The 26,107-nt window shown below is 42.5% G+C and overlaps 1 protein-coding gene across 1 annotated transcript in view; it reads right to left on the bottom strand.

Annotated features, from left to right (window-relative positions):
• The window catches only part of CILK1 (ciliogenesis associated kinase 1), a 57,426-nt gene that overhangs the window by 26,880 nt on the left and 4,439 nt on the right, over nucleotides 1-26,107 (bottom strand). The window contains exons 2-4 of the mRNA XM_027767195.1: nucleotides 22,647-22,701; nucleotides 14,811-14,932; nucleotides 13,479-13,558 (exon numbers count right to left, since the gene is read on the bottom strand). Of these exons, the coding sequence (XP_027622996.1) occupies nucleotides 13,479-13,558; nucleotides 14,811-14,932; nucleotides 22,647-22,701 (257 nt within the window). The remainder of the gene's footprint in view (nucleotides 1-13,478; nucleotides 13,559-14,810; nucleotides 14,933-22,646; nucleotides 22,702-26,107) is intronic.

The raw sequence follows: 26,107 nt of genomic DNA, 5'->3' as shown, positions 1-26,107 counted from the left end.
CCGGAGGTGGTGTGAGAGGAGGGTGGGAAGGGACAGAGGGTCAGAAAGAGGGGTGGAAATAATTCTAGGAACTAGAAATGGAAATTTTTTTTTGTAATGTGCATGACTGAGTCACTATGCAGTGTGTACTGGATGGGAGATCGCATTTTGTGTGCTGTGATGATGCTTAGGGAAGGAATGTAAATTGAGTTCCAAAAAAAAAACAGTTTCAGGAAAAAAAATATATCTATTCAACAACTGCAGTAGGATATGTAGCCCCAGCTAGGTGCTACTTTATAGGATGCATAAAGTTAGACTTGTGTTCATGGAAATATGTGTGTCACCTGTGTTTGCTATGAGGGTATTTGGATTGATTAGGGTCTTTGGTGATTCAATAAAGTATGTTATAGGTTGCATAAAGTTAGACTTGTGTTCATGGAAATGTGTGTGTCACCTGTGTTTGCTATGAGGGTATTTGGATTGATTAGGGTCTTTGGTGATTCAATAAAAATAACATGTTTGTTGATGTGCTTGATTGAGACAATATACAGTGTACTCTGGATGGAAAATCGCATTTTGTATGCTATAATGATGTACAGTGAATGAATGCAAATAAATACATTGAAATAAAAAATAAATAAATAAAGTTAAAACACACACACACACACACACACACACACACAAAGCACTGCTATGGCTGAGATAACACTATGAAAAGAAATCTTCACTCAGTGGAAATATAGCATTCCTTCCGTGTCCAAATCAGACAGAAAGAATTTGAAACTAAAATTATTTCAGGACTAGTCATGGTAGCACAGTGGTTAAAGCAATGCTTTACATGCTGAACTGAAGCCATATGGGAAAGTCCCGGGTTCCTGTTCTCAGGTCTCTCTGTGCACGCTGGGCACAGGTGCATGCACCCATGATCCTGGCTGGCTGAGGCTGGCAATAGGATCTCCGTGTGAGGACACTGTTTAGGTGTACCAATGTATATCTTTCTCTTTGTCTTCCTCTCTCATAGAGATAAATAAACTTAAAAAAATTAAAACATTTCAAAAGAATAGTCTTATGGGTACTAAAAGTTTATTGGTGCCGGCTGATGGCGTGGTGGTTAAAGGTGCTGGATTTCCACATGGCTGACCGTAATGTGAGTCCCAGATATGGTGGCTTGCTTTTTTACTTTCCCTTTCTCTCTCTCTGTCTCTGTGTGATCAAATTAAAAAATAATAACAATAACAAATGGAATTAAATAAATAATTTTCAAAAGTTTATAGCATGGCAGAAATACAACTAAATTTTTTGTTTAAGAAACAAAAGATTTATAAATATGACCCACTCATATCTGAGGTTTTGGTATATGCTGCAAAATGTGTTAGGAGCTTAATACTTTGCTTAATTAAGAACAGAGGTACACCTGCAGCTCATATTCTGAAAGGCAAAAATAACTCACCACCAGATGGGAAGCCTGTCTCAGCCACAGTGGAGTTCTGGATGTGCAGACAAGAGACACTCAGCATGGCAATCTTCCAGGTGCACTTAAATACCCAGTTCACACCTCTGGAAATCTGAAACCTCCCACTTCCTGGGAGTATCACTGACATAGACATCATTCAATGTGGCTCTACATCTCAATGGAACACGAACACTGGAAATACAACTCAGTCGATGCTGAGGATGGTGCTGTTTGTTACGTGCTATTGCTGTCAATGTTATGAAAGCTGAATTCTAACTAGCACATTATGGGAGAAATCAATAGCCATCACGAAGAGCTACACTCTTCCTTGACAGCCTCTATGCTGGCAATATTCAAATCTCTGCCAGTAACATGCCTTCTCCACCCTTCTTGAAAATGATCTAAGAGGATAGCAACTGAACGTCACTGTCACACCTGTGTCAACTTTTCCAAAACCACTTTTCTCCTATCCCAAATCTTCTGTCCTTCCCAAGTCTTTGATAAGATTGTCACATACCTTATAGTCATGGAATCAAGTCCTATTTTCCACCAAAACATCTCGGATCTGTCCCTTTCTATCCTTTCTCATCACCCTCTCTGAAATCTTTGCTCTTATTACCCACTTCTGCCTACCACTTTCTCAAAGGCCTCCTAGCTCCAGTTTCTCTGAACTCCTTCCTCCTGATCATTTAAGCACCATCTTTTCCTGGTCCTTTTTCCCATCTACACACACAAAAACCTTTCATGGCTCCTTCTCAAATTACTTAGCAAAGTTGAATTCTTGCATCCTACCTAGAGAGATAAACTTATTTTCCAGCATTTATCAACACGTGTACAGTGTGATCCAATCAGGTAAAATTCTTCATTCCCTCTAAGTTCATTGTATTTATTGTCATTAATACAATTGTACCCTTGCTCCTCTTTTTAATACTATATTAGTAATTTATTTTAGAGGTTTTTGCCTTAGGGCATGTGCGTTTGTCAGAGAGAGACAGAGACAGACAAAAAGATAGACAGACCCAGTGAGAAGAAATCACCCCAAGGGAATGGCATGCCACAATCTCTTCTGGTCCATTCTTCTCACAGGATTTTGGACACACACGCATGCACACACACACATACACACACACACACACACACACAAACACACACACACACACCTGGAGTGATTTTCAAGTCACTAGGTCTGGGACTCAAACCATGGTCAGTCATGTGGAAGTCCAGCAATGTAACCACTATGCCATCTACGGGTCCCATGCTTGCTCCTTTTTATCTACATCAGTTTCATCCTTTGCTGCCCGTGAAGGCCTAGAGGTTCTCTTTCTCCATGAAGCCAAGCTAACATTCTAGCCATATTCATTCATTCATCCTACAAATATTCACAGAGGGACCACTCCATGCCAGGTAATGGATTAGGCTTTGTGGACTCAGAAATGATTCAAATGGACATGACTCTTGCCCACATGAATGTAACAGACCCTCCTCTCTGGACTCAAGTAGACTCAGGTCTGTCATTTTCAGGTATGTTAACTTTTCACTAATTAGATGAAAGCACTTTAAGGTAGGGGGCACTTTAAGGTAGGGGCCACATTTATATTTCTTTTCTTCTTTCCTTTTTTTTTCCTTTGGAGAGGCTTTTGCTATAGGACGTGGGCACTCGCCAGAAAGGTAGAGAGAGACAGAGAGACAAAAAGCAAGAAATCACCCCACCACCCCCCAGGGGCGATGGCCATGCCACAATCCCTTCTCCTCCCTTCTCCTTTCGGGATCTTGGGCATGCACGCACACACGCCCAGTGTGAGTTTAAGCCACTGGGTCCAGGACTCGAACCCTAGTCAACTACATGGGAGTCCAGCGACACGGCCATTATGCCAACTGCTGGTCCCTCCACATTTACATTTCTTCAGAATGCCTAGCACAACAACAGAAGTACAGTAGTCTCAGGATATATTCTTGGTGACTGTGCAGATCTGTAGGGGCAGGAAGGAGCTTAATGATGACAAATCTACCTGGGCCAAATAAGCAAGGTCAACAGACAGCAGATCAGAGTGTGGGGAGGACGGGGAGTGTGCAGGAAGTTCCAGGAGACAGCAACTGAGAACCGAGGTAGAAGAGGGGGACAATGCAGGCTCAGAGCTGGATGTCCTTGTCACAGAGGAAGTTCCTATAGGACTAAATCTACCAATCAAGGTTATTTTCCAAACTCTCTGCTCTACAGAAAGGGGAGAGTGGCTGTGATGTGGTTATATGTGATGTGGTTAAATACCTTGTATTGTGGAAAGGAACAAGGTTTTAATAAAAGGACCCTCCCCTCTGCTCATTATTCTGAAGACAATAGGGCTTAGCACTAGGTCGAGTTCTAGTCCTGGGACAGTATTATGGTATAAGGACAGATCTGCAAGGTGAATGGCTGGTTTAGATGGACAAAGTGGATGTAAATAAGAGCCAACAATGCAGTGCACACAGAAGGGGGTAAAGGTACAGAAGTGATCAGATACATTCAAGAGGGCACAGTGACAGGAGGGCATACTTTGTTTCCACCACAGGGCTGCTTCTATTTCTCCATAATCCAAGGCACTGATGGAATCATAGGTCTTAGACCAGAGGACAGGCTCAGCAAGTTTGCTAATTTCATAGCACGTGTATGTGTGTGTGCATGTGTGTACATCTATATGTACGTGTGTATTATATATATTCATGTGTATATATGTATGCAAATATGTGTATTTCATTGCTTCATTCTTTATTCTGCATTGTGCTGATATATACCCAATGACCTCCTTCATACCAATTCTTTGAAGTAACCTAATCAAAGTATCAGTATAGTAACCCTAAATCACAGTAAGAACCAAACTTGATGTTACCAACTCAACAAACACAAAGAGTATTTCAAGAATGACTTAGCCACAAATGGCCTTTAAAAAGTGAAAGAAAAGAATTTCTAATGTGGACAAATTTGGATGGCTTGTTATCAAAGATTACCTATGCCTACCAGAGTGGGTAACATCTGTTCTAAGATGTGGTGTCCCTGAGTCATTGTGTTCGGACCCTCTGCTCTTCAGAGAACCTCCCGGCTCCCAGAAAGTCTGACTGGGTACTCCCATCTTAAGACTGACTTAAGAATGTGCACAGGGACCAGCAGATGGCATAATGGTTACATTGTTCAACTCCCACAGAGTCGACTGCGGTTTGAGTAACAGGACTTGGCAGCTTAAAGCTCACATCAGGGGGACCAGTAGATGGCGTAATGGTTATGTCGCTGGCCTCCCATGTAGTCTATCGCAGTTTGAGTTCTGGACCCAGTGACTTAAGCTCATGCTGGGCATGTGTGCGTGTGTGCCCAAGCTTCCAAGAGGAGAATGGAGAAGGGGTTGTGATGTGGCTATTCCCCTGGAGAGTGATTTTTCACTGTCTATCTGTCTCTCTCTCATTCTGGCGGCCGCATGTGCCCTATAGCAAAAATCTCTCCGGGAAAAAAAAAATGTGTAAAGACACAGTAGTTATTAGAAAGTGATCTTTGAGGACCAGCAGTTGGTGTAATGACTATGCTGCTTGACTCCCATGTAGTCGACCGCTGTTTGCGTCCCGGACCCAGTGGCTTAATCTCACACCGGGTTCATGTGCGTGTGTGCCCAAGATTTTGAGAGGAGAATGGAGGAGAAGGGACTGCAGCATGGCCATCCCCCCTGGGGGTAATTTCTCGCTTTTCTGTCTCTCTGTCTTTCTGGCAAGCGCACGCGCCCTATAGCAAAAACCTCTCCAACAAAAAGAAAGTGATCTTTTGTAAATGCACTTAGAAAGATTCCTGCAGCCCCTAAAAGCACATAAACTACAACACTATGATTTTCTTTCTAAAAACTCAGAACATTAGGGGCCAGCAGGTGGCATTCCCACATGGCTGACCATGGTTTGAGTCCTGGACCTGGTGACTTGCTTTCTCACTTTCCCTCTCACTCTTTCTGTCTCTCTCTAGTCAAATTAAAAATAAATAAACAAATAAATTAAATTAAATTAATCATTAAAAAAAATCTCAGAACAATAGAAACATTCCAGCAAAAAAAAGAAATGGCAACATTTTCTTACTGAACAGATGGAAAAACTGAGTCATGAGGGGTGGTGGTAGATGAGTTATTCACAATCCCACCAAGAAATGTGTCATAGCTGTTACAGTGTCAAGCTCTACTCTTTCTTTTTTTTTTACACAGCTAAGTCTTTTTTTATTATTCTTTTAAATTTACTTATTTATGTCTTCCATGAAAGAGGACAGACAGAGAAAGAAATTGGCAACCACAACGGGGTCTCCATTTCAGGATTCTACTCCATCCTAAGCCAGCCAGGATCAGGGGTACGGACATATCCAGAATGCATAGGGAGACCCTGGGAAGTGAACTTGGGACCTCCTCATGTGACTTCAGCATCATAGAGTGTTCCATTTCCACTGAATCGCCATAGTAGCCCTGGGTAGCTAAATCTGGATTTGGGGTCTTGGACCTCTCGAGTCCCAGTTATGGCTGTTGTTTGTTTGTCTGTTTTCCTTGTAGATTCCCTGTTTCCTCTGTAGTTGGGGTAATTATTATTTCCAAACTTGTCTTTCTGCTCCCAACCACCAGTGTAACCCTCTCTGCCACCATCCGTAATATTCACCTCAACAAACTCACAAATCTCTTATGTTCATCCTATTACATCAATCTGTACTCAGATACATATACCATTTTTATTTCTTAAAGGATTATTTATTCAATTTTATTTATTATTACTTTTTTTTTTTTTTTTTAATTTGCTATGGGCACATGAGCTCATGAAAGAGAGAGAGAAACTGAGCTGCCAGGTCCAGGACTCAAACCATGGATTTCCATATGAGAGTCCAGCACTTTAACCACCACCCCACCTGCTGTCCCTTAAGTATCATTTTCATACTCCAGACCCTGTACTTTGCTTTCACCCTGAGTCATGTTCTGTAAACACTATCTCCCCTCATCAGCCAAGTTTTATACTTTCCCTCACTGCTAACTCATCTCCAACCCTACTTCCACAGAGCATGTGCATATAACAAAATGAGGAGAACGAAGACTGGGATTCCAGTGTGTCTAAAGGTCATACTTCAGGCCCCAACAGAGAGAACGTGTCTAGGAAAACAATGAATTGCCAACAGACTCTTAGAAATGACTGATGACGGGAACCAGCAGTTAGCGTAATGGCTTTGTTGCTGGACTCCCATGTAGTTGACCGCGGTTCACGTCCCGGACCCGGTGGCTTAAAACTCACGCCGGGTGCGTGTGCGTGCATGCCCAAGATCCCGAGAGGAGAATGGAGGAAAAGGGACTGCGGTGTGACCATCCCCCCTGGGGGGTGATTTCTTGCTTTCTGTCTCTAATGTCTCTCTCTGTCTGGTGAGCGCACGCGCCCTATAGCAAAAATCTCTCCAAAAAAAAAAAAAAAAAGAGAAAAAAAAAAAGAAATGACTGATGACAACTGTGTCTCTTATACTGTCTTCAAGTATAAGCCTTTTTAATAAATTCTTGAACATTCTTGTACAATTTCTAGCCATCTATTAATTACTAAAAAATATACCAATTAGCTATCATTACCCTTATACTCATGGGTTCTCTTCCTTGGTAATTAAAAGTGTAAGACCCTTATGTCATGTAAGGGTTCCTTTCATCTCCATTTTAACAAAGCAGTACTACTTCTATATGAGAAGCAAGGCAGCATAGTTTTTTTTTTGTGTACAAACTAGCCAGACAGACAGAGAGAGACAGAGAGATAGAAAGCAGGAAATCACCCCCCAGGGGGGATGGCCACGCCGCAATCCCTTCTCCTCCATTCTCCTCTCGGGATCCTGGGCACGCACGCACACGCGCCCGGCGTGAGTTTAAGCCACCGGGTCCGGGACTCGAACCGCGGTCGACTACGTGGGAGTCCAGCGACATAGCCATTACGCTAACTGCTGGTCCCAAGGCAGCATAGTTTTTTAAGTGTACAAACTAGTCAGGTAGCCAGGTTTTTTTTTTTTTTTTTTAATGATTTTACTTAACTTTATTTATCCATTTATTTATTTATTTTTTAATTTGACCAGAGAGGGACAGAGAGAGAGAAAGTGAGAAAGCAAGCCGCCAGTTCAGGTCCAGGACTTGAACTACAGTTGGCCATGTGGGAGTCCAGCAACCTTAAGCACCACTCCACCCGCCGGCCCCAGGTAGCCAGGTTTTAAATCCCAGTTCTGTTACTCACTGGCTGGAAACTCACGCTCTCTGTGACTCAGTATCCTCAACTATAAAATGGGGATAGGACAGCATCTACTTTATAGGATTGTTTTGCAGGATTAAATATCTTAACATTTTTAAAGCATGTATTATTTATTTATTTAAAGACTTTTTGCCATAGGACATGTGTGCTCACCAGAGAGGGAGACAGAGACAGAGTAAGAGACGGTAAGAAATCACTCCCTGGGGGGATGGCCATACCACAATCCTGTCTCCTCCATTCACCTCTTTGGATTTTGGATATGCACACACATGCACCTGACGTGATTTTCAAGATGATTTTGGATATACTTGGACCACAGTCAGCCATGTGGGAGTCCAGAGTCTTAACCACCATGCCACCTGCTGGTTCTAATATCTGCAAAGCTTTTAAAGTGGTGCTTGGCACCTTGCAAGTCATTATTAGTACCATTATTAGGAAACTCCCTCATTTTACCCCCCCCCAACAACCTATGAAAGTGGGCATGCAGACATGGTCCAGTGATTCACAGGTAAGGACTAAGGATCATGAGGCTAGTGTCATGCCCAACCTGGGAGTGGGTGGCCCTAAACTCTGACCTGACTCCTAGCTGGGTATGTGTTCTGCTGACGTGTGCAATGTGGCCGAGAACAATGAGCCCACTTTTTCCTCTGGGTTTCTGATTCACAATAGAAACCCTTATAGCTGGATCATTCAGAGATCAAACAGCAAGGTGCTGTTACAATAAGAACCTTCCTGTTCAAAACTGTTTGGTTTCCAGAAGACAGGAACAGATATTCCATTTAATTTCAGGGTGCCACTCGCCAGTTGAATAACAGGATTTCCCTTTTCAGCCTGGCAGAAAATTTGTTGTGCTTACTTTTTCACTAATAACCCTTGGGTGAGGAAAACGTCAAGCTACAAAGAAGACTTTCTCCCCTCTACCACCTCTTTACTGATGAATCTGGTATGAATATATGGAAATGAGCAGAAACCATAAAACACTAAATTTATATGGCACACCTTTCTGCTGTGGAAATTGAAATTTCACAGATATCACTGAATTTAAACCTATAATATTTAGAAGAAGGCTACTGAGACCAGCAGTTAGCGTAATGGTTTTGTCGATGAATTCCCATGTAGCCGACTGCGGGTTAAGTCCCGGACCTGGTGGCTTAAACTCACGCCAGGTGCATGTGTGTGCGTGCCCAAGATCCTCAGAGAAGAATGGAGGAGAAGGGATTGTGGCATGGCCATCCCCCCAGGGGGTGATTTCTCGCTTTCTGTCTCTATCTCTCTGTCTCTGTCTTTCTGGCAAGTGCACGCACCCTATAGCAAAAACCTCTCAAAAAAAAAAAATAAAATAAAATAAAATAAAAAAATAAAAGAAGCTGCAAGGGCAGCTGTGCACAGAAAGGCAAAGGACTGTCTCAAGGTCACGCACAGCAAGACAGTGGTGAAATAGACGTGGAGAACCAGCTCTTGGAGACAACTCTGTCCTCCAAGCCACCAGTGCATGTCTACTACCTGCACGGATAAGTGTGACCTGGATAACTGGAAAGACAGGTCAAGGATGAAACAGTACGCATTAATTATTTAATTCCTGCACAGCACATATGCTCATGTGCTATGGCACTGCTCAGTCAGCACCAGGCGGGGCTGTTTTCATTCCCCAGGGGCAGAAAATGCTCAGTGCCATGAAGAAGGGCCCTAGCAACCACCTGCAGTGTGGCTCTGCCCTCCCTAAGGAGTCTTCTCCCCAGGGGCAGAATACACCTTCTCACAATGAGAACGAGCTACCAGGGAGGAGCGTGACACTCACAAGACAAATCTTTGAAGTGCTTTAGCGATTTCTCCCATTAGAGGAAAGCAGTCACAGAGGTACATGTGCACTTAACCAAAATCAAGTCAATTTCATACAAAAACCACAAAAAGGTTTCTAAAGTTCACATATCAATGAAGATAGACTAGGATCTATATTAGTATCCACCTCATATTTGTCATCTCTTAGTCTCTTGTTCTCTTTGTGAACAGACAGGTTATTCTAGTGAAGTATGGCGAATAGGTACAGACTATGCCAATAATCTCCACTCTACCACTTTATTACAATGGGACCTTTGGCAGCCTTTCGTTTTTTTAAAAAAGAATTACTTATTTAATTTGATTTATCATTATTATTATTTTTCAATTTGCTACAAGGCATGCATGCTCACCAGAGACAGAGAGAGATCATGAGAGAGCAAGCCACCAGGTCCAGGACTTGAACCAGGATCAACCATGTGGTAGCCCAGTGCCTTAACCACCACACCACCTGCTGACTTCCCTTTAGAGGTTTTTAAGCCTTTCTGATCATCAGTTTCCTCTTCTTTGAAAGAATAGGGATCTTCTATTCTTCCTACCTGAGAAGTTGGCAAGGAAGTAAGATAACACATGAAGTGATATTAAGCTCAAATTAGAATTGGGCAGGTAATTGATGGAGAAAAGCATCCAGAAAAATCTCCTATTGGGACCAGCAGTTAGCATAATGGCTATGTTGCTGGACTCCCATGTAGTTGACTGTGGTTCCAGTCCCAGACCCAGTGGCTTAAACTCACGCTGGGTGCGTGTGTGTGCATGCCCAAGATCCTGAGAGGACACTGGAGGAGAAGGGATTGTGGTGTGGCCATCCCCCTGGGGGATAATTTCTCGCTTTCTGTCTCTCTGTCTCTCTCTGTCTGTCTGGCGAGTGCACGTGCCCTACAGCAAACAAACAAAAAACAAAAACAAAAACAAAAACAAAAACAACCTATCGTGGCAGTGGTCCTGGGGTTATGAAAGTAGAGGTCTGGTCTTCTCCATAAACTGAGCCCCTTCCCTTGCTCAGGTTCCGTACACAATCCAACTACATAAAGTATGTGAGGGAAAGTGACAAAGCAAATTTCCAAAAGACTATTATGACATGGTAGCATATAAATGATAAACTACTGGCTACAAGTGTGTGTGTGTGTGTGTGTGTGTGTGTGCATGCACACATGCATGTGTAATTGTATTTGTGGGTATGTGTGTATATATGGGAGATGAGTGTATGTGCAGGTACGTATGGATGTGAGTATATGTACATGTAGAAGTGTGCATATGTGTGCACACGTGTGGAGGTTCACATGTGGGGGTGCAGGTGTGTACATCTGCATGTGTGTGGTGTATGTATATATGAACACATATTAGATTAGGTACAGAGATCTAGACAAAAGGCTCTAAGTTCTTCCTGGAAATAACTGGGTCTGAATCTCATGAAAGCAACAACAACAACAACAACAAAAAACAAGAGAAAGCCAAAGAATACTAACTTTCCTTTAGCCCTCACTTCATTTCCAGCACTGAGCAAATGACCCAAATAACTGAGAGGTTATGATTGGTCCCTACATGAAGACTTGCTCGGGGACCTATCTCTTATGAGAAGCCCTTTGATTTCTCAAGATTTCCTTTTTTTGAGCTCTTAAATCTAGTAAGTGACCCTTTTTCTCCTATTTGCCCCTAAAACATACCAGAAGTTTTTAGTGTTTTGCACATTCACACAATCCCTATGAATTCTTGTGACTAAAGGCTAAAGTGCTAGCTCTATAAATGTCAGTGGAATCAGAAAGAACTTGTACCAGAAACTGCACTAACATCGGTTCACGATTTGACTCAGTTCTGCATGTCACTCACTATGCACTCATCACGTGCCTGAGGCTGCCAAGGCTTTGTGCTTGTAGCCAGTGTTGTCTGTGTTTCACTTAGTCTCTGATCGTTAGAGTGCACTTAGGGGGTAAAGAGTAGGCTAGTGATATCCCAGAGGGACCCTGCCACCTTCTGCAGCATAGCATCTTTTTACTCACTGCCAATTTGCAGCAAATCAGAACTGGCTGCATTATCAAAGGGCTTTAACTTGATCACCTCATATGTGGTTGCATACTTGCAATACCAAAAACATCCTTGAACTAAGAGTGAATGAATTTCTGCCTATGCAAAAGCAGCTACTTTGCCCATCTGTCTGTGTATATGTTAAAATGACCTCCTGATGGGCCTGGACAATGGTACAGCAATAAAATGGAGGCAGACCCACCTGGGCCGGTTCCTGGTTCAAGCCTAGAGACATTCCTGAGTACACCAGGCATATGTGCCAATGATCCAGGCTGGCTGACACTGGGGGTGGCCTGCAGCACTGGGACACCATCAGGGTGCTATTATCTCCCTCTCTCTCTCTTTCTCCCTCACTCAGGCAATAAATAAACCTTTTCAAAAAATAAAACGTTTTCTGAGGCCAGCAGGTGGCATGATGGTTAAGGTGCTAGACTCCCACAAGGCAGACCAGGGTTTGAGTCCCAGACCTGGGGACGTGCTTTCTCACTTTCCCTCTTTCTCTGGAGAGGACATGTGACATATACCAAATTTTAAAATAATAAATAAATAATTCTTTTTAAAAATAAAAATATTTTGAAATGGCCTTCTGACTTCATTCATGGATACGTCATCCTATGGCCTTGTGCTCACTGAAGGGATCCATCCAACCCCAGCTGAGTCTATATCCAGCTCCTGACAAAGACCAGCAATGCTCAAGGTAGCTGCTAGAGAATACCATCTCAAACTCAGTGTTGCTTAATTCCAAAAGCTTAACTAAGTAAAACAGTGGTGATGGAGGACTTCCTAATGGGTAGGTGGCCATCCATTCCCCTGGATATTCTAAATTTCTCCCTAAGCTAACCAGACCCTTAAAGCAAATCACATGGGGCCCCTGTAGAATAGTTAACTTTAATCAGGTGCCGTAATATACAATTTGAGGCATATGACATCAAGTTGCCCTGTGTAACTGTTTGATACTTTGTTATGTAGTACCCCTGAAAGGGTCTAGGAGAGATCTAGCTTCTCTCTGTTTTTGGTATCCTGAGTATTTCTGCTTTTTGGTGGCAACTGCTTACTTTGGGGAAACTCTATGCAATAACTGGTCATGCTTCAACAAGCTCAGATGCCAGGCTCTGGATAAATTGGTAGCCTGCCTCTTCCACTGAAATAAAACCTGCTATCATGCTTTTTGAGGATTAACCTTACTCCTGACTATACCCAGACCTTGTTTTGCCCATTTCTTTCATAAGAGCAAGAGACAAAGGGAGAGACAGAGAGAAAGAGAGAGGCTTATTCTCAGTAGGACCTTATATCATGACCCCACCCCCGACCCAGCCTACCCCGCTAGCCAAGATCACTGGTGCATATGTGCCCACCATGTACAGGCCAATCAGGGAACCAAACCCATGATCTTCATATGGATCCAGCATCACGTGAACAGCACACTACCACTGTGCTACCAAGTTGGCCTTGTCTTTTTATTTTATATTTGCTCATTTTTTTCATTTTATTTTCCTGTTTTGCATAATCTTGCTAGATCACTTTTACTCCTTTGAAACAAGCTCAAATATAAATACATGAAGAAAATGAGAAGCCACGCTAAATCAGAGTTAATTACTGGGTTAAACACAATACACAAAATTTCTCAGTATTCTCATTTTAGATTTCTCATTAATGTATCAGTTCATGTTCAGAAATAATTCTTAAGATTTAAAACTAACAAGCTTAAAGTTAAAGTCTAAATAAAAAAAAAAAAAACTCCCTAAAGACATGGTATTAAAAATGAGGGAGAATCAGAAGTCAAGTTATAAAAGATAAAATATATTCTAAATCTACGGTTAGCCTCTTAAGTCCGCAACCTTTTCTGGAAGTCAATTACAGAAGAACATAATGCTTCTTATACCTTCTACTTGATGACAATATTTCACTGCTAATTGAAAGCACAATATTCCACATCACCTACCGTGTTTGTGGATAAATGCAAGTCCTTGTAATATCTGATACATGATATTCCTTATAGCAGACTCAGGAAACAACTTATTTCTGTATGGGGTAGAGGAAAAATAAGTTATAAATCTGGGTTTCGGTATGAAAATGAGTCCTATTTTCATGTTCTTTTGGTTACCTAGTAAGAAATTAAGAAAACATCCACTCATATGCTAATTTTGATCAGATCCTTTGATAATGAATATCAGAGGGTGAAAATGTTTTTGTTTACATAGGTGAATTATCTTATGAACACCAAACATATTCAGTTATATTACCAAAAAGATTAAACATGTATAGTAAACAAAACAAAACCCTCCAACATAGCATACAAAAATATGAAAATTGGGCCAGTCAATGGTGTGGTCGTTAAGAAAGCTAGAACCCACACGGCCAGCCATGCAGTTCAAGTCTTAGACCACACAGCTTGTGTACATGTGCGTCCAGAATCCTGAGGGATGTGTGCGGATGTACATGTGCGTCCAGAATCCTGAGGGAAGAAATGGAGAAGGAATTGCATGGGGAGGTGCCGACTCACTTTCCCTCTCTCTGTGTCTCTCTCTAGCAAGTACATGCACCCTCTGGTAAATTTAAAAAAAAAAAATCTTAAAAATCTTCCTTTTCTATGATATAAACAAAACTTTTTTTAATATTCTAGTAGAAAAAAACTTAAGGTCATCCAAAAGTTTAATCAGATACCATGGATACTAACATATCCTCCCTGTTTGGCAAAACCACAGTTTTACTGCTGTTACTGACAATGAAGATATTTATTCAGCTCAAATCACTTTGAAGGGATGCTGTGAATGGCATTTATTTTGCCACCAAGAAACTGTGCCCAAGAGGCTTTCTAGGGTTTACTTTCAAAGTTCAAAATTACCATAGCAAATAGATCTCTTATTAGTCTTCTTCTCCCAGCATGTAAGTACCTAGTAAGCACGGCAACAGGAGAGGAACTGAAATCTATCTAGAACTTTTCAATGGAGATCTCAAAATAAATGAAGGTGTTGCACCCCTGCCTTGGATTTGCTTGGCCCATATATCCTCCTGGCATGGACAACTACAGGGTCTTTTAAATCATGGGCTTTGAGTTAAACATGAGACTGGCTGCATGGACAGTTGCTTCTGTGAAACTAACACAAGAACTCCATGATCAATTGTGGTTTGGGCCCTTCATCTAGTGAGCAGCTTTCAACACTAAACCCTAGTAGCATGACTGTTAAATGACTAGAGAAGACCTGACAGACTGAAATAAACAAAAACCACTTTGTAATATCTTATTTCTAAGATCATGATGACCAAACTGTACCTTTCTTTAATGAGCTGGTAAAGATTTTCTTTCATGTACTCGAAGATAAAATAAAGATGATCATTTTCCCTGATAACTTCTTTTAATTTTACTACATTGGCGTGGTTGAGCTTCTTTAAAGACTGAAAGATAAAGGGAAAAACATCAGAGAAAAATCTATTGTTGAAAAAATATATACTAAGACCGGCAGATGGGGTAACGTTTATATATCATGGTCTCCCATGTAGTTGACTGTGTTCAAGTCCCAGACCCAGCAGCTTAAACTTGGCTTAAACTCATGCCAGGTATGCGTGTGTATGTGCCCAAAATCACAAGAGAAGAACAAAGGAAAAGGGATTGTGGCATGACCAACCCCCACCCCAGGGCAGTGATTTCTCACTTTCTATCTTTCTGGTGCACAAACCCTATGGCAAAAATCTCTCTCTTAAAAAAAAAAAAAAAAAGAAAAAAAAATATATATATATAAAATTAGGAAGAAACACTTTAGGACCACAGAAATGCCATAGCTTATATTTTATACACAACTTATTAAATATTTACATCTTTAAAATCACAGTAACTTTACCTAGAAAAATTATTTCAATGAACTGACAAGGCAGTGAGCATTGGACCTGTATTTCCAGCTGCCCCCAGCACCAGGCAATGTGTCAAGCCTTTTTTAGGCCCACCTCTTCCAGGTGATGGAATTCAGACTGTGGAAATGGTGAGTGGGAAATAAATATAAAGGAAGCTGAGGCTGTGATTCTTCTAAAACTGGAGAGTTCAGCTGCTTTGGGCTGAGATGACCCATCAATAGACTGTAAATACTGCAAAGAGAAAGTTACCTGACAGACTGGTTGCTGATTCTCTCAGCTTTGGTCTGACTCATGTCTATCCAAGAGGGGTAGAGTGTTCCTTCTTACAGTGTGAGTTTCATTTACAGAGAAGGAGACCCCTTCCTGGAAAGAGCCTGAAGTGAGATGAAGGAGATCCCTTTTCTTCTAAGAACACAAAGGCAAAAATAGCCAGGAAGGGGATAAGAAAACAGCATGAACTTCTGATTACTCATCCTCACACAAATGTAGCCTTCCTCTTCCTGGAACATGTGAACATATGTGAGTATGGCCACTTGTAAACTATTTTTCGTTTGAATCATTAGTTCTGTAAACAATGAACAAATACTTATTTTTTGCAGGTCTTAATTGACTTTAATTATGATTCTAGAACTGGGACAGAAAACAGTTCAAAATACTCTATGGTACACATGTGCAAGTTATATTTATAGACAGACCAAAGGAAGTAACATAAAGAAACAACCTGATTGGCAGAGGTTAGCATTTGGCAGTTTTCAGCTTCTAACTGGCTGAGGCTCAGTTAGAAGCTGCTTGGTTACCAGGGTAGACTCTTAGGTTAAGTTACAACTTGTTTGCATATCACACTATTGGGTTATCAGAAAAGTCTTTTCTATGACATGCTTTTCTATGCAAAAATGCATCGTGGCTTTTCTGACAACCCAATAGTTTGCAGTCCAGGATACACAGTGACTGCTTTTGGGCCTTTTTTTCTTCTTCTTTTTTTCTTATTATTAAATGAGAAAGAAAGTGTGTGTGTGTGTGTGTGTGTGTGTGTGTGTGTGTGTGTGTGTGTGTGTGTGTGTGTGTGTGTGTGTGTAGGAAAGAGAAAAAGGAAGAGAAAGAGAGGGTTTTTTTGTTTGTTTGTTTTCATTTTTGATAAAAACAGAGTCTTTCCCTCCTCGCCTTAGCCTACCAACAGCTAGGATCACAGGCTGGGAGCCAAACCCAGGCCTCTCATGTTGCCTCAGCACGTGTGCTCATGCAATGGTGCCCTACACTTGCACCACTGTGGCTGGATCTGGCCCAACCTTTACTGCCCAACTATGGAGGCTTGTTTAGCCCAGTTTAATTCAGTCTAGTAATATACCCCTTTTAGTTATCCTCTCCTGCTAGAAACAGATCAATACCAAGTGGCATGGGCAATGATGCCACCTTTTACAACCGTCACAGTGAATCCACTTTTGTAATAGTGAACAGTGATTCTGTTCATGTACAGCACCCAGAGATACCCAACTAGTGGTCTGGTCCCTCCAGATAAGCAGAATTTGATAGACTATCTCTTCCAAGGAAGCCCCCAAGGGTCACTACGGCCAGTGAGATGAGCACTTCAATTCAAAAATCCTTTTCCTTATAGAGAAGTGAGTCTAATAATAAAAAAAAATTATATGGGGTCAGCAGGTAGCTCAGTGGTTAAGGTGCTGGATTTGTACGTGGCCAAATGCAGTTCGAGTCCTAGACCTGGCAGCTTGAAACTCATGCAGGGCACATGTGCATGGATGCCCAAAATCGCAGGAAGAGAGTGAAGGAGATAGGACTGTGGCATGGGCATCACCCCAGGAAATGATTTCTCACTTTCCCTCTCACTGTCTCTTTTTCTGTCTCTCTCTAGTGAATGTACTCATCCTATGGCAAAAACCTAAAATAAATAAATAAATAAATTGTAAAGTCTTCTGTATCTTTGAATATCACTAAACAGATTATTCCTTTTATAAAACAAAACACTTACTGATGAAAGTGTTACGAACAAATTCCAGATCTGCAATGGTGTTCAGGGATAATGTTCCTATACATCAGAGGCTGGGAATGTGTGACATGATCAAGTTACTTCAAGCAGCTAGGAAGAGAGAGGAACTATGTCCTGTGAGTGAGAACAAAACAGGACTCTCCTGGAGCCACCTCCCTGAAGGGCGAGTTCATGTCAGTTCTCTGGCAGGGAATCCTCAGCTCTTTTGGCCAACTGGCCAGTTACTTCTAGAATGACCCACCTGGGCTGATTACTTCTTTCAGGTGGGTTGGATTCCTGGTTCTCCATGAGGAACAAACACAAATGTGGCTTAACTTAAAACATTCACTGGACTCTTACGGACTGTAGCCATCTTTTCTGACTGTTTGCATCAGAAGCAATGGCTGAGACAGTCAGTGGATAAGAGCCTTGGGCAAATTCACTCAGAGATAAATAAAATCAGTTTAAAAGCTCTCTAGAAGGTAATTCTAGGTAAGAAATGGAGTACCTTCAGCTCTTAGACAGGAGTGAGTTTCAAGCATATATTACTGGCCCAAGTCCTAACTGAGGCTCACAGTTCTTGTTGCTAAGTGAGGGTCATGAGTCAGTTAAAGGCTGTATTATAATAGTTTATTATAAAATGGGTTTCGGGACCAGCAGATGGCATAAAGGTTATGTTGCTGGACTCCCACATAGTAGACCATGGTTCAAGTCCCATACCTGGCGGCTTAAAAATTGGGCATGTGTGCATGCATGCCTAAAATCCCTAGAAGAGAATGGAGAAGGGACTGCAGCATGGCCATCCTCCCTGGGTGTGTGTGTGTGTGTGTGATTTCTCACCTTCTGTCTCTGTCTCTCCAGCAAGCGCACATGCCCTATAGCAAAAAGCTCACTTAAAAAACAAATTATACAGGGAACCAGCAGTTAGTGTAATGGCTATGTCGCTGGACTCCCACGTAGTCGACCGCAGTTCGCGTCCCAGACCTGGTGGCTTAAAACACGCCAGGCGCATGTGTGTGCGTGCTTAAGATCCCAAGAGGAGAATGGAGGAGAAGGGATTACAGCGTGACCATCCCCCCAGGGGGGTGATTTCTCGCTTTCTGTCTCTATGTCTCTCTCTGTCTGGCTGGCGAGCGCACACACCCTATAGCAAAAAAACCTCTCCAAAAAAAAAAAAAAATATATATATATATAAAATGGGTTAATCTTGTGTAGGAGACTTCATATGACTCATTTTACAGAACATTTCCAAAAAGAAAGTATCTTGTTCTGACACAGGAAAGGTTTGTAAAGGAGAGGTAGATGCAGGTCAGTTGTATCTGAGCTCAGAAAGAGAAGTAGCAAATTAAACTTGGTCAACAGTCCCAATGGGTCCCCATGGATGATAACTCCAGGTGGCTACTATTAATTCTTCCTTCCTGAGGGGCAGATCATTTCCTAACCATTAAAACTACAATGTACTGGGGACCAGCAGATAGCATAGTGGTTATGTCACTGGACTCCCACATGGCCGACCACTGTTCGAGTCTCAGACCCAATGGCTTCAAAGTCACACCAGGAACATGTGTGTGAATGCCCAAGATCCCAGGAGGAGACTGGAGGAGAAGGGATTGCGGTGTGACCCTCCCCCGGGGGGTGATTTCTCACTTTCCCTCTCACTGTCTCTGTCTCTCTTTCTCTCTCCAGTGAGTGCATGAGCCCTAAGACAAAAATCTCTCAGAAAAAAAAACCCACAACAACCAGGGGCATAAGACACAGTGCCTGCTATTAAGAGGCAAACAACCTAACCGGAAGACAGGACATGGATCCAAAATACATGTAACAGAATAAGAAGACCATATTGTGTGTCAAAGGAAGGACAGAAACAAGGAACACCAGAGATGCTTCAAGAAGAAATAATCGGCAAACTGAACGACCAGTGAGGGCATCGCCCAAGATGGGATGTGAAGGACGTGTACACACTCAAGCTCACTTGGAGGGAAAAGATTTATGGGGGGGAGGCCTATCCATCTAAGACTTAGAATCCCAGAGTCAGTTCTAAGTCTGAAGAATGAGAATGAGAATGAGAATCACTCCAGTCTCGTTCTGAAGGAGATTTATCTGGAAGATTTTGTCTGGAGAAGTGAGCGGGAGGCAGAGAGCTCAGATGCCAGGTATACACCCACTGAAATCTCAGGCAAATCCGGTTGATTTGGTGGAGATGCAGAGCGAGATGCCTGATTTGATTAGGCTGAGAAATAAATGGTACGTGGGGAAGTGGCACTGAAGACGTTTGGAAGGCGAAGTAAGGAAAGAAAAGAGGTGCAAGCTCAAGGGGAGAAAGAGCTGAGCCGTTGGAAAGTTATGGGAGGACCAAGACATTTTTGGAGCAAGGATCTAATGATATCAGAAGTTAAGAAGATTTTAAAGAAAAAGGGGTCAATCGGTGGTGTGATGGTTAAGGCTCTGGACTTCCACATCGCTGACTGTGGTTAGAGTCCCGGACCTGGCAGCTTATTTTCTCACTTTCCCTCTCTTTCTGATGAGTGCACATACCCCATAGGAAATTAAATTATAAAAATAATAAATAAAATTAAATAATTTTTTTTAAGAGAGAGAGATTTTTGCTCTAGGGTGAGTGTGCTCACCAGAGAGACAAAGAAACAGAAAGTGAGAAGTAAACCCTCAAGGGGGATGCCCTCACCGCAGTCCCTTCTCCTCCATTCTCTTCTTGGGATTTTGGGCGCACATGCACACGGGCCTGGCATGTGTTTTAGGCCATCAGGTCTGGGGCTTGAACTACGCTGGACCTTGTGGAAGTTCAATAACATAACCATTACGCCAGCTATAGGTTCCAATAAATAATTGTTTTTAAAAAGAAAAAAAATAGCAAAGGAACAGAGCAGGCAGGAGGCAGGCAGTCTCCTACCTCAGGAGAGTGTCTAGAACACTGTACAACCACATAAGACAATTCTTCACAGAGAAATGTCACCAGGTCCCATTCCTCCAATGACATCCCTATAGCTGGCTACCAGGTGTAGAAGCTTTCTGAAGTCCACAGGCTCTCCAGAGGCGGACATGGGGATGAATGGAGAAGAAAAAGAGGTGACGGCGTAATGAAGCCCAAGGTGCAGGATTTCCCTTCACTTTTTTTGCTGCTGGGATGAAGCATCTGACAGGACATGGGAAATGATGGTAACAAGAGTCCATTAAGGAACTCCCTTTCCCTTCCCCTGCTCAGTCACGAGGCAGAAAAGGAGGACCTTAACAGGAAGGAAGGGATGAGAAATCTTAGAATATGCTTCTTATTTTTTTTGGTAAACTCACCAGAGGGCACATGTACTCTCCAGAGAGAGACAGAGAGCAAGAGGGAGAAAGGAAAGAAGGTGAGCAGGAAGGTGAGAAGGCAACCCCCTCCCCCATGGGGGATGTCCATGCCACAATCCCTTCTCCTCAATTTTCCCTCCTTTCAGGACTGTGGGCACACAAGCACATGCATCTCACAAGTTTCTCAAGCTGCTGGGCCCAGGACTTGAACCATGTAGATGGTCACATAGATTCTAGTTGCCTTAACCACCACACCACCAGCTGATCCAAGCACTCCTTTCTACCCACTTCTTCCCTGTCCTCTGTAGCAGAGGTTGGCTGGAGTCCAGTGTTGTAGGTCTGTGTAAGGGTCAACAAGGGAAGGGGGGGTAGAGCCCATCCCAGTTGGCAGCAGATGTGGCATATGTGCAGGTAAGAGAATGGGGACAGTCGGTGGGCATCGGCTAGAGGGGCAGATTCTTTAACCTTCTTGCTGAGGCAACCACTTGCTTCTGGAGGTGCTACGTGCCTAGTTTTCCCAAGCTCTAGGTATGAGCAATCTCTCTTCCGCTAGACCTCACAGTAGGTAGGGCAGAAGAGTAAAGGTTTAACATCCAAGTCCAGGAATCACTCAGAACTTCATGTCACAGAAAAAGTGCCTTTGGATCTTCCTTTATTGTTTTTTTTATCTCTGATGTTTTGGAACTCTCAAAGCTTTTATTCTCTGAACCAGAGGCTGGCAAACTAGGACCCACAGAGGGCCCATCATCTGTTTTCTTATGGTATACCAGTTAATAGATGAACATTTGCAACTAATTTGAAAACAGAGAACACTAACTTTGAACCCCAATCAAATCAAAGTTATGCCTCCCCAAAGAAAAAGTATCATTTTTCTCATTGAAAGACTTTTAATACAAAAAAAGTCTCAATTATTATTATCTATTTTATATTTTATAAATAAAAATATATGCAGATATGTTTTTGCTATTGTTATGGAGATACCTATATAATATGTTCTGTGACCTTTTGGCCCATAAAGCATAGGATTTGCCATCTGTTCCTTTACAGAAAAAGTCTGCAATTCTTGCCCTAAACTGGTAACCCTCCTTCCATGTACAGATTTCCTTGAGGGAAAAGGAAGGGCTGGGTATCAACATTCTATTAGGTGTCTTAACAAGGCTGGGCTATAAGACTAAGAGTGAGTAAAGCACCACTCCAGTCCACGAGGAAAAGATTTGCATCTATAAAACTCCAAGCAGTCCACCTGTTCTGATAGCAACAAGGAGAGAAGTGAAAAAAACGGGAAAGAAGGGGAAGAGAAAAGGAAGGCCTCACTCAGTCTATCCATGCAGAATGTTGGGTGTGAGTGAAGAGCTACACTACGCCATGCTTGATACGGCTCCACCTTGATCAAAAAATGTCATCACAGACAGTAAAATGCAAATTATCAGAGCAAGAAACGGAAATAAGTACTGCTACTATGTCTAAGAAAAATACTCAACAAGCAGATTTTCCTTTATATAACAGTAATGATTAGGATAATGACCTTTAGAGACAATAATTGACTAAATCAACACATTCAACTTATTTACATTCAAATATATTGATGCAAGCAGTCCACTAAAGCTATAAGCTTTCTTTTTTTTTTTTTTTAAGAATTATTTTATTTAACTTTATTTATTTATTTATTTTTATTTGACCAGAGAGGGAAAGATTTTTAGAGAGAGAGAAAGTGAGAAAGTAAGCTGCCAGGTCCAGGACTCAAACCGTGGTCAGCCATGTGGCAGTCCAGTGCCCTTAACTACCACCAAGCTTTCTAATAACAGTGTATTCACGAATATAATAACATAGTAGTCTATTTTTAGCTATTAGTCACCTAATATTATCATTTCTCCCCTGTTCAGCATTAGCAAAAAAAATTAAAATGGAATGACTACATAATATATTATTTTAGCCAGCAATACATAAATTATTCCCCAGTGTCTTAATAAATACCTTAACCTCCCGAAGGTTCATGCATTCCTCCCAGGAATAAAACTTTCTTTTCATTCTAAAAGAGAAGAAAGAGACAAAAAGTACACTTATTCCCAGCAATAGACTAAACTTCATTTTTAAAAATGTTTTCTTTCTGAACCTAATGAACAGCGCTTAACGTTGGTTTTGAATTCTATCACATATTATATTCTTCACAACAGTGTTGATCTTAAAATCCAGCAGGGCAATCCCTCTGAAGTCATAACGTTTCCAGCAGCCATGGTCCAGCGAAATGCCAAGAGGCCTGACAGCTGTCTTGCTCTACCACCAACCAGCTAACTAGCCCTGGGAGTGCAGGGGGCATCCCTCAGGCTTATTCTATAAAGACCAGAGCCGTACAATGGAACTTTCTGTGTTGGTGGAAATGCTCTGTGCTATCCATCATGGTAGCCACTGGGCCCACATGGCATGGCTACCAACCACTTGGAATGTGACTAGTGCAACATTGGAGCTAAATTTTATGTATTTATTTATTTATTTATTTAGAGGTTTTTGTTATAGGGCGCGTGCGCTTGCCAGACAGACAGAGAGAGACAGAGAGACAGAAATCGAGAAATCACCCCCCAGGGGGGATGGCCACGCCGCAATCCCTTCTCCTCCATTCTCCTCTCGGGATCTTGGGCATGCATGCACACCCGCCCAGTATGAGTTTCAAGCTGCTACACACGCCCAGTATGAGTTTAAGTCACTGGGTCGGGGACTTGACCCGCGGTCGACTATGTGGGAGTCCACCGACATAGCCATTATGCTAACTGCTGGTCCCAGGAGTTAACTTTTAATTAAATTTAAATGTCACATATGGTTACTCAGTACTACACAGAACAGCACAATTCTACACCCTCCAGGGTCATCTAACCATGGCCCAAGGGCCAAATACATCCCAGTCTATTTTTATGCAGCCTCTGAGCTAAAAATGGCATTTACATTTTTCTTTTTCAAAAATTTGCCAGATGGGGCATGTACCCACTGGAGAGTGTGGGTGGAAGGGGAGAGAGAGAGAGAGAGAGAGAAAGCAAGAAAGCATCCACTATGGAGAATGGTCACACCATAATTCTCTCTCCTCTATCTCTTTTTCTTTTTTTTTTTTCTTTTGAGAAGTTTTTGCTGTAAGGTACGTGTGTTTGCCAGAAAGACAGAGAGAGACAGAGAAACAGAAAGTGAGAAATCACCCCCTAGGGGGGATGGCCATGCCGTAATCCCTTCTCCTCCATTCTCCTTTTGGGATCTTGGGGATGTATGCACAAGCGTCCAGTGTGAACCACTGGGTCTGGGACTTGAACTGCAGTTGACTATATTGGAGTCCAGTGACGTACCCATTACACCAAATGCTGGTCCCTCCTCTGTCTCTTCCTCCTGCTGGGATTTTGGGCACATGTGCACACAAACTTAAATGTGTTTTTCAAACTACTAGGTCCAGGACCCAAATCATGCAGTTGGCTGTGTGAGCTCTAGCCACCTTACCACATGCCATTGGCTGGCCCTGGCATTTACATTCATAAATGATTGGGGAAAATAAGCTTAAAGCAGAATAAAATGCCATGATATGTGAAAATTATATGAAATTCAAATTCCAGTTTTTACAAGTGAAGTTTCATTGGAACACAAGGATGCTCATTCACATGTAAAGGTCTTTATATAATATTGTCTGTTGCTACTTTCACACTGTAACAGCAGAAATGAGTTGCTTCAACAGAGGAGACCACATGGCCCTTTGCAGAGAAAATTTGCCATCTCCTAGTCTAAAGTCTGAGGGGAGAAAAAATTAACCTATTAGTTACCCAGATATCCAGGTTTTGGGGTTGCATTTTTTCAATGTATTCTCATTGAGTCTTCTAGCAGTTCTGTGAGAGACAGGAGAGGTGAGGAAACGAAGGCACAGAGAAGGTACATGACTTTGCCAAGGTCTCTCTGCTAGCTGCTCACAGACCAACTTCCATCTTTCCAGTTCACTGACACTCTATCCCTGAAACATGTTTCCTGATTGAGAGATCAATTCTGTTATTCATGACCTAAATAGAAGGTACCCCTCCTCTATGGCAGGCACTTTGGCAGGCACTGGAGATACAATGAAAAGACCACAATGATGTCTTACAGACCTGACATCCTAGTAGGTAGACAACACTTTTCTGTACTAAGTGCCATGAAGGAAGGATACAGGTCACTATGAGAATGGACTTCGAAGAGACCTCGTCTAGTTTGGGGTACCACAGAACACTCCTCTAATGAAACAAAGTTTCACCTAGGACTGGAAGATGAATGGAATTTGGCCATGTGGCAAGTAGGAAATAGGGAATAACAAGTAAAGACTCTGACCAGAAAAGTACGCCATTTGGTGAGCTCAAAAAGCTGAAAAGCCAGAGTGACTGAAGCAAAGTAGGCAAGTGGGCAGTGATAGGAGATGGCTGAAGAAAACAGGAAGGGGCCCAATGATGCAGCAATCTGTAGTCATACTAAAAATGTGGGACTTGCCCAAAAACGAATAGGAAGACACTGACAGTTGTTTTAGTTTGGATTCCCCCAAAAGCACAGCCTGAGGCAAGGACTTGGGTGCAGGCAGTTTATTAGGAAGGTGATCCCAGGAAGTCAGGGTGAGGAGCAGACAAATGCGGAATGGGAGTAGGAACTTCAGTAAAGGTACATGACTGAGTTGCGACTGCCAAGGTTGGAAACCAGGGCTCACGACTGTTCGGGACCTTTTCAGGGTCAAATGCACCTTGGATAAGAGCCTTCCAGGTGCACTTGAGGGATGTTGACCCCAAGAACAGAACTAGCACATACACGCACACCACAGCTGCACTCAAATCAGATGAGAAAAGGGGATTGATGGGGCAGTGAGACACAAAGAATGACTGGCACAAATGGCTTCAGCCAGTAAGATTAGGTGTTTCAAATAATCCTCTCAGTCTGGTGTGAAGACGGAAGAATGGAACCCAGAGGCCCTACAGAAGACCTGTGATGGTCGGAGGTGGAAGTGGAAAGTTGAATGGGAGGTTAGCAGTGGGAGGTAGGTGGATCAGGTAAATATGTAGGAGAATCCCAAGACCAGATGACCAAAACCGAGGCACAAGAGGGAGAAAGTCAGGAGAACCCTCATGTTTTGGAGATAGTGGTGCTATTTATCTCGACAGGGGACCCTGAAGGAGAGACACGTTTGGGGCAAGACAGGAGGAGTATGTTGAATACAATTTCTGTTTTAGACTTGTTGAGTTTGAAATGTTTATAGGGCATCCAAATAAAGAGGCTGAGAAAGGAACTGGAAATAGATGGGTATGACAAGGAGACTAATATGGTCCCCAACAACTCCAACCTCTTGCTGTTCATAACCTTGATAACCCCTTCTCCTTCAGTGATAAGCTTCTAACTGATAGAATACAGCAGTCAGAGGGGCGGGGCGCCCGGCGGAAGCCGCGCGGGGCGCCCCC

Source organism: Tupaia chinensis, unplaced genomic scaffold, assembly GCF_000334495.1.
Source record: "Tupaia chinensis unplaced genomic scaffold, TupChi_1.0 Scaffold144010_1, whole genome shotgun sequence".
Classification (NCBI taxonomy): Eukaryota; Metazoa; Chordata; class Mammalia; order Scandentia; family Tupaiidae; genus Tupaia; species Tupaia belangeri.
This window is presented reverse-complemented; position numbering and strand designations above follow the sequence as displayed.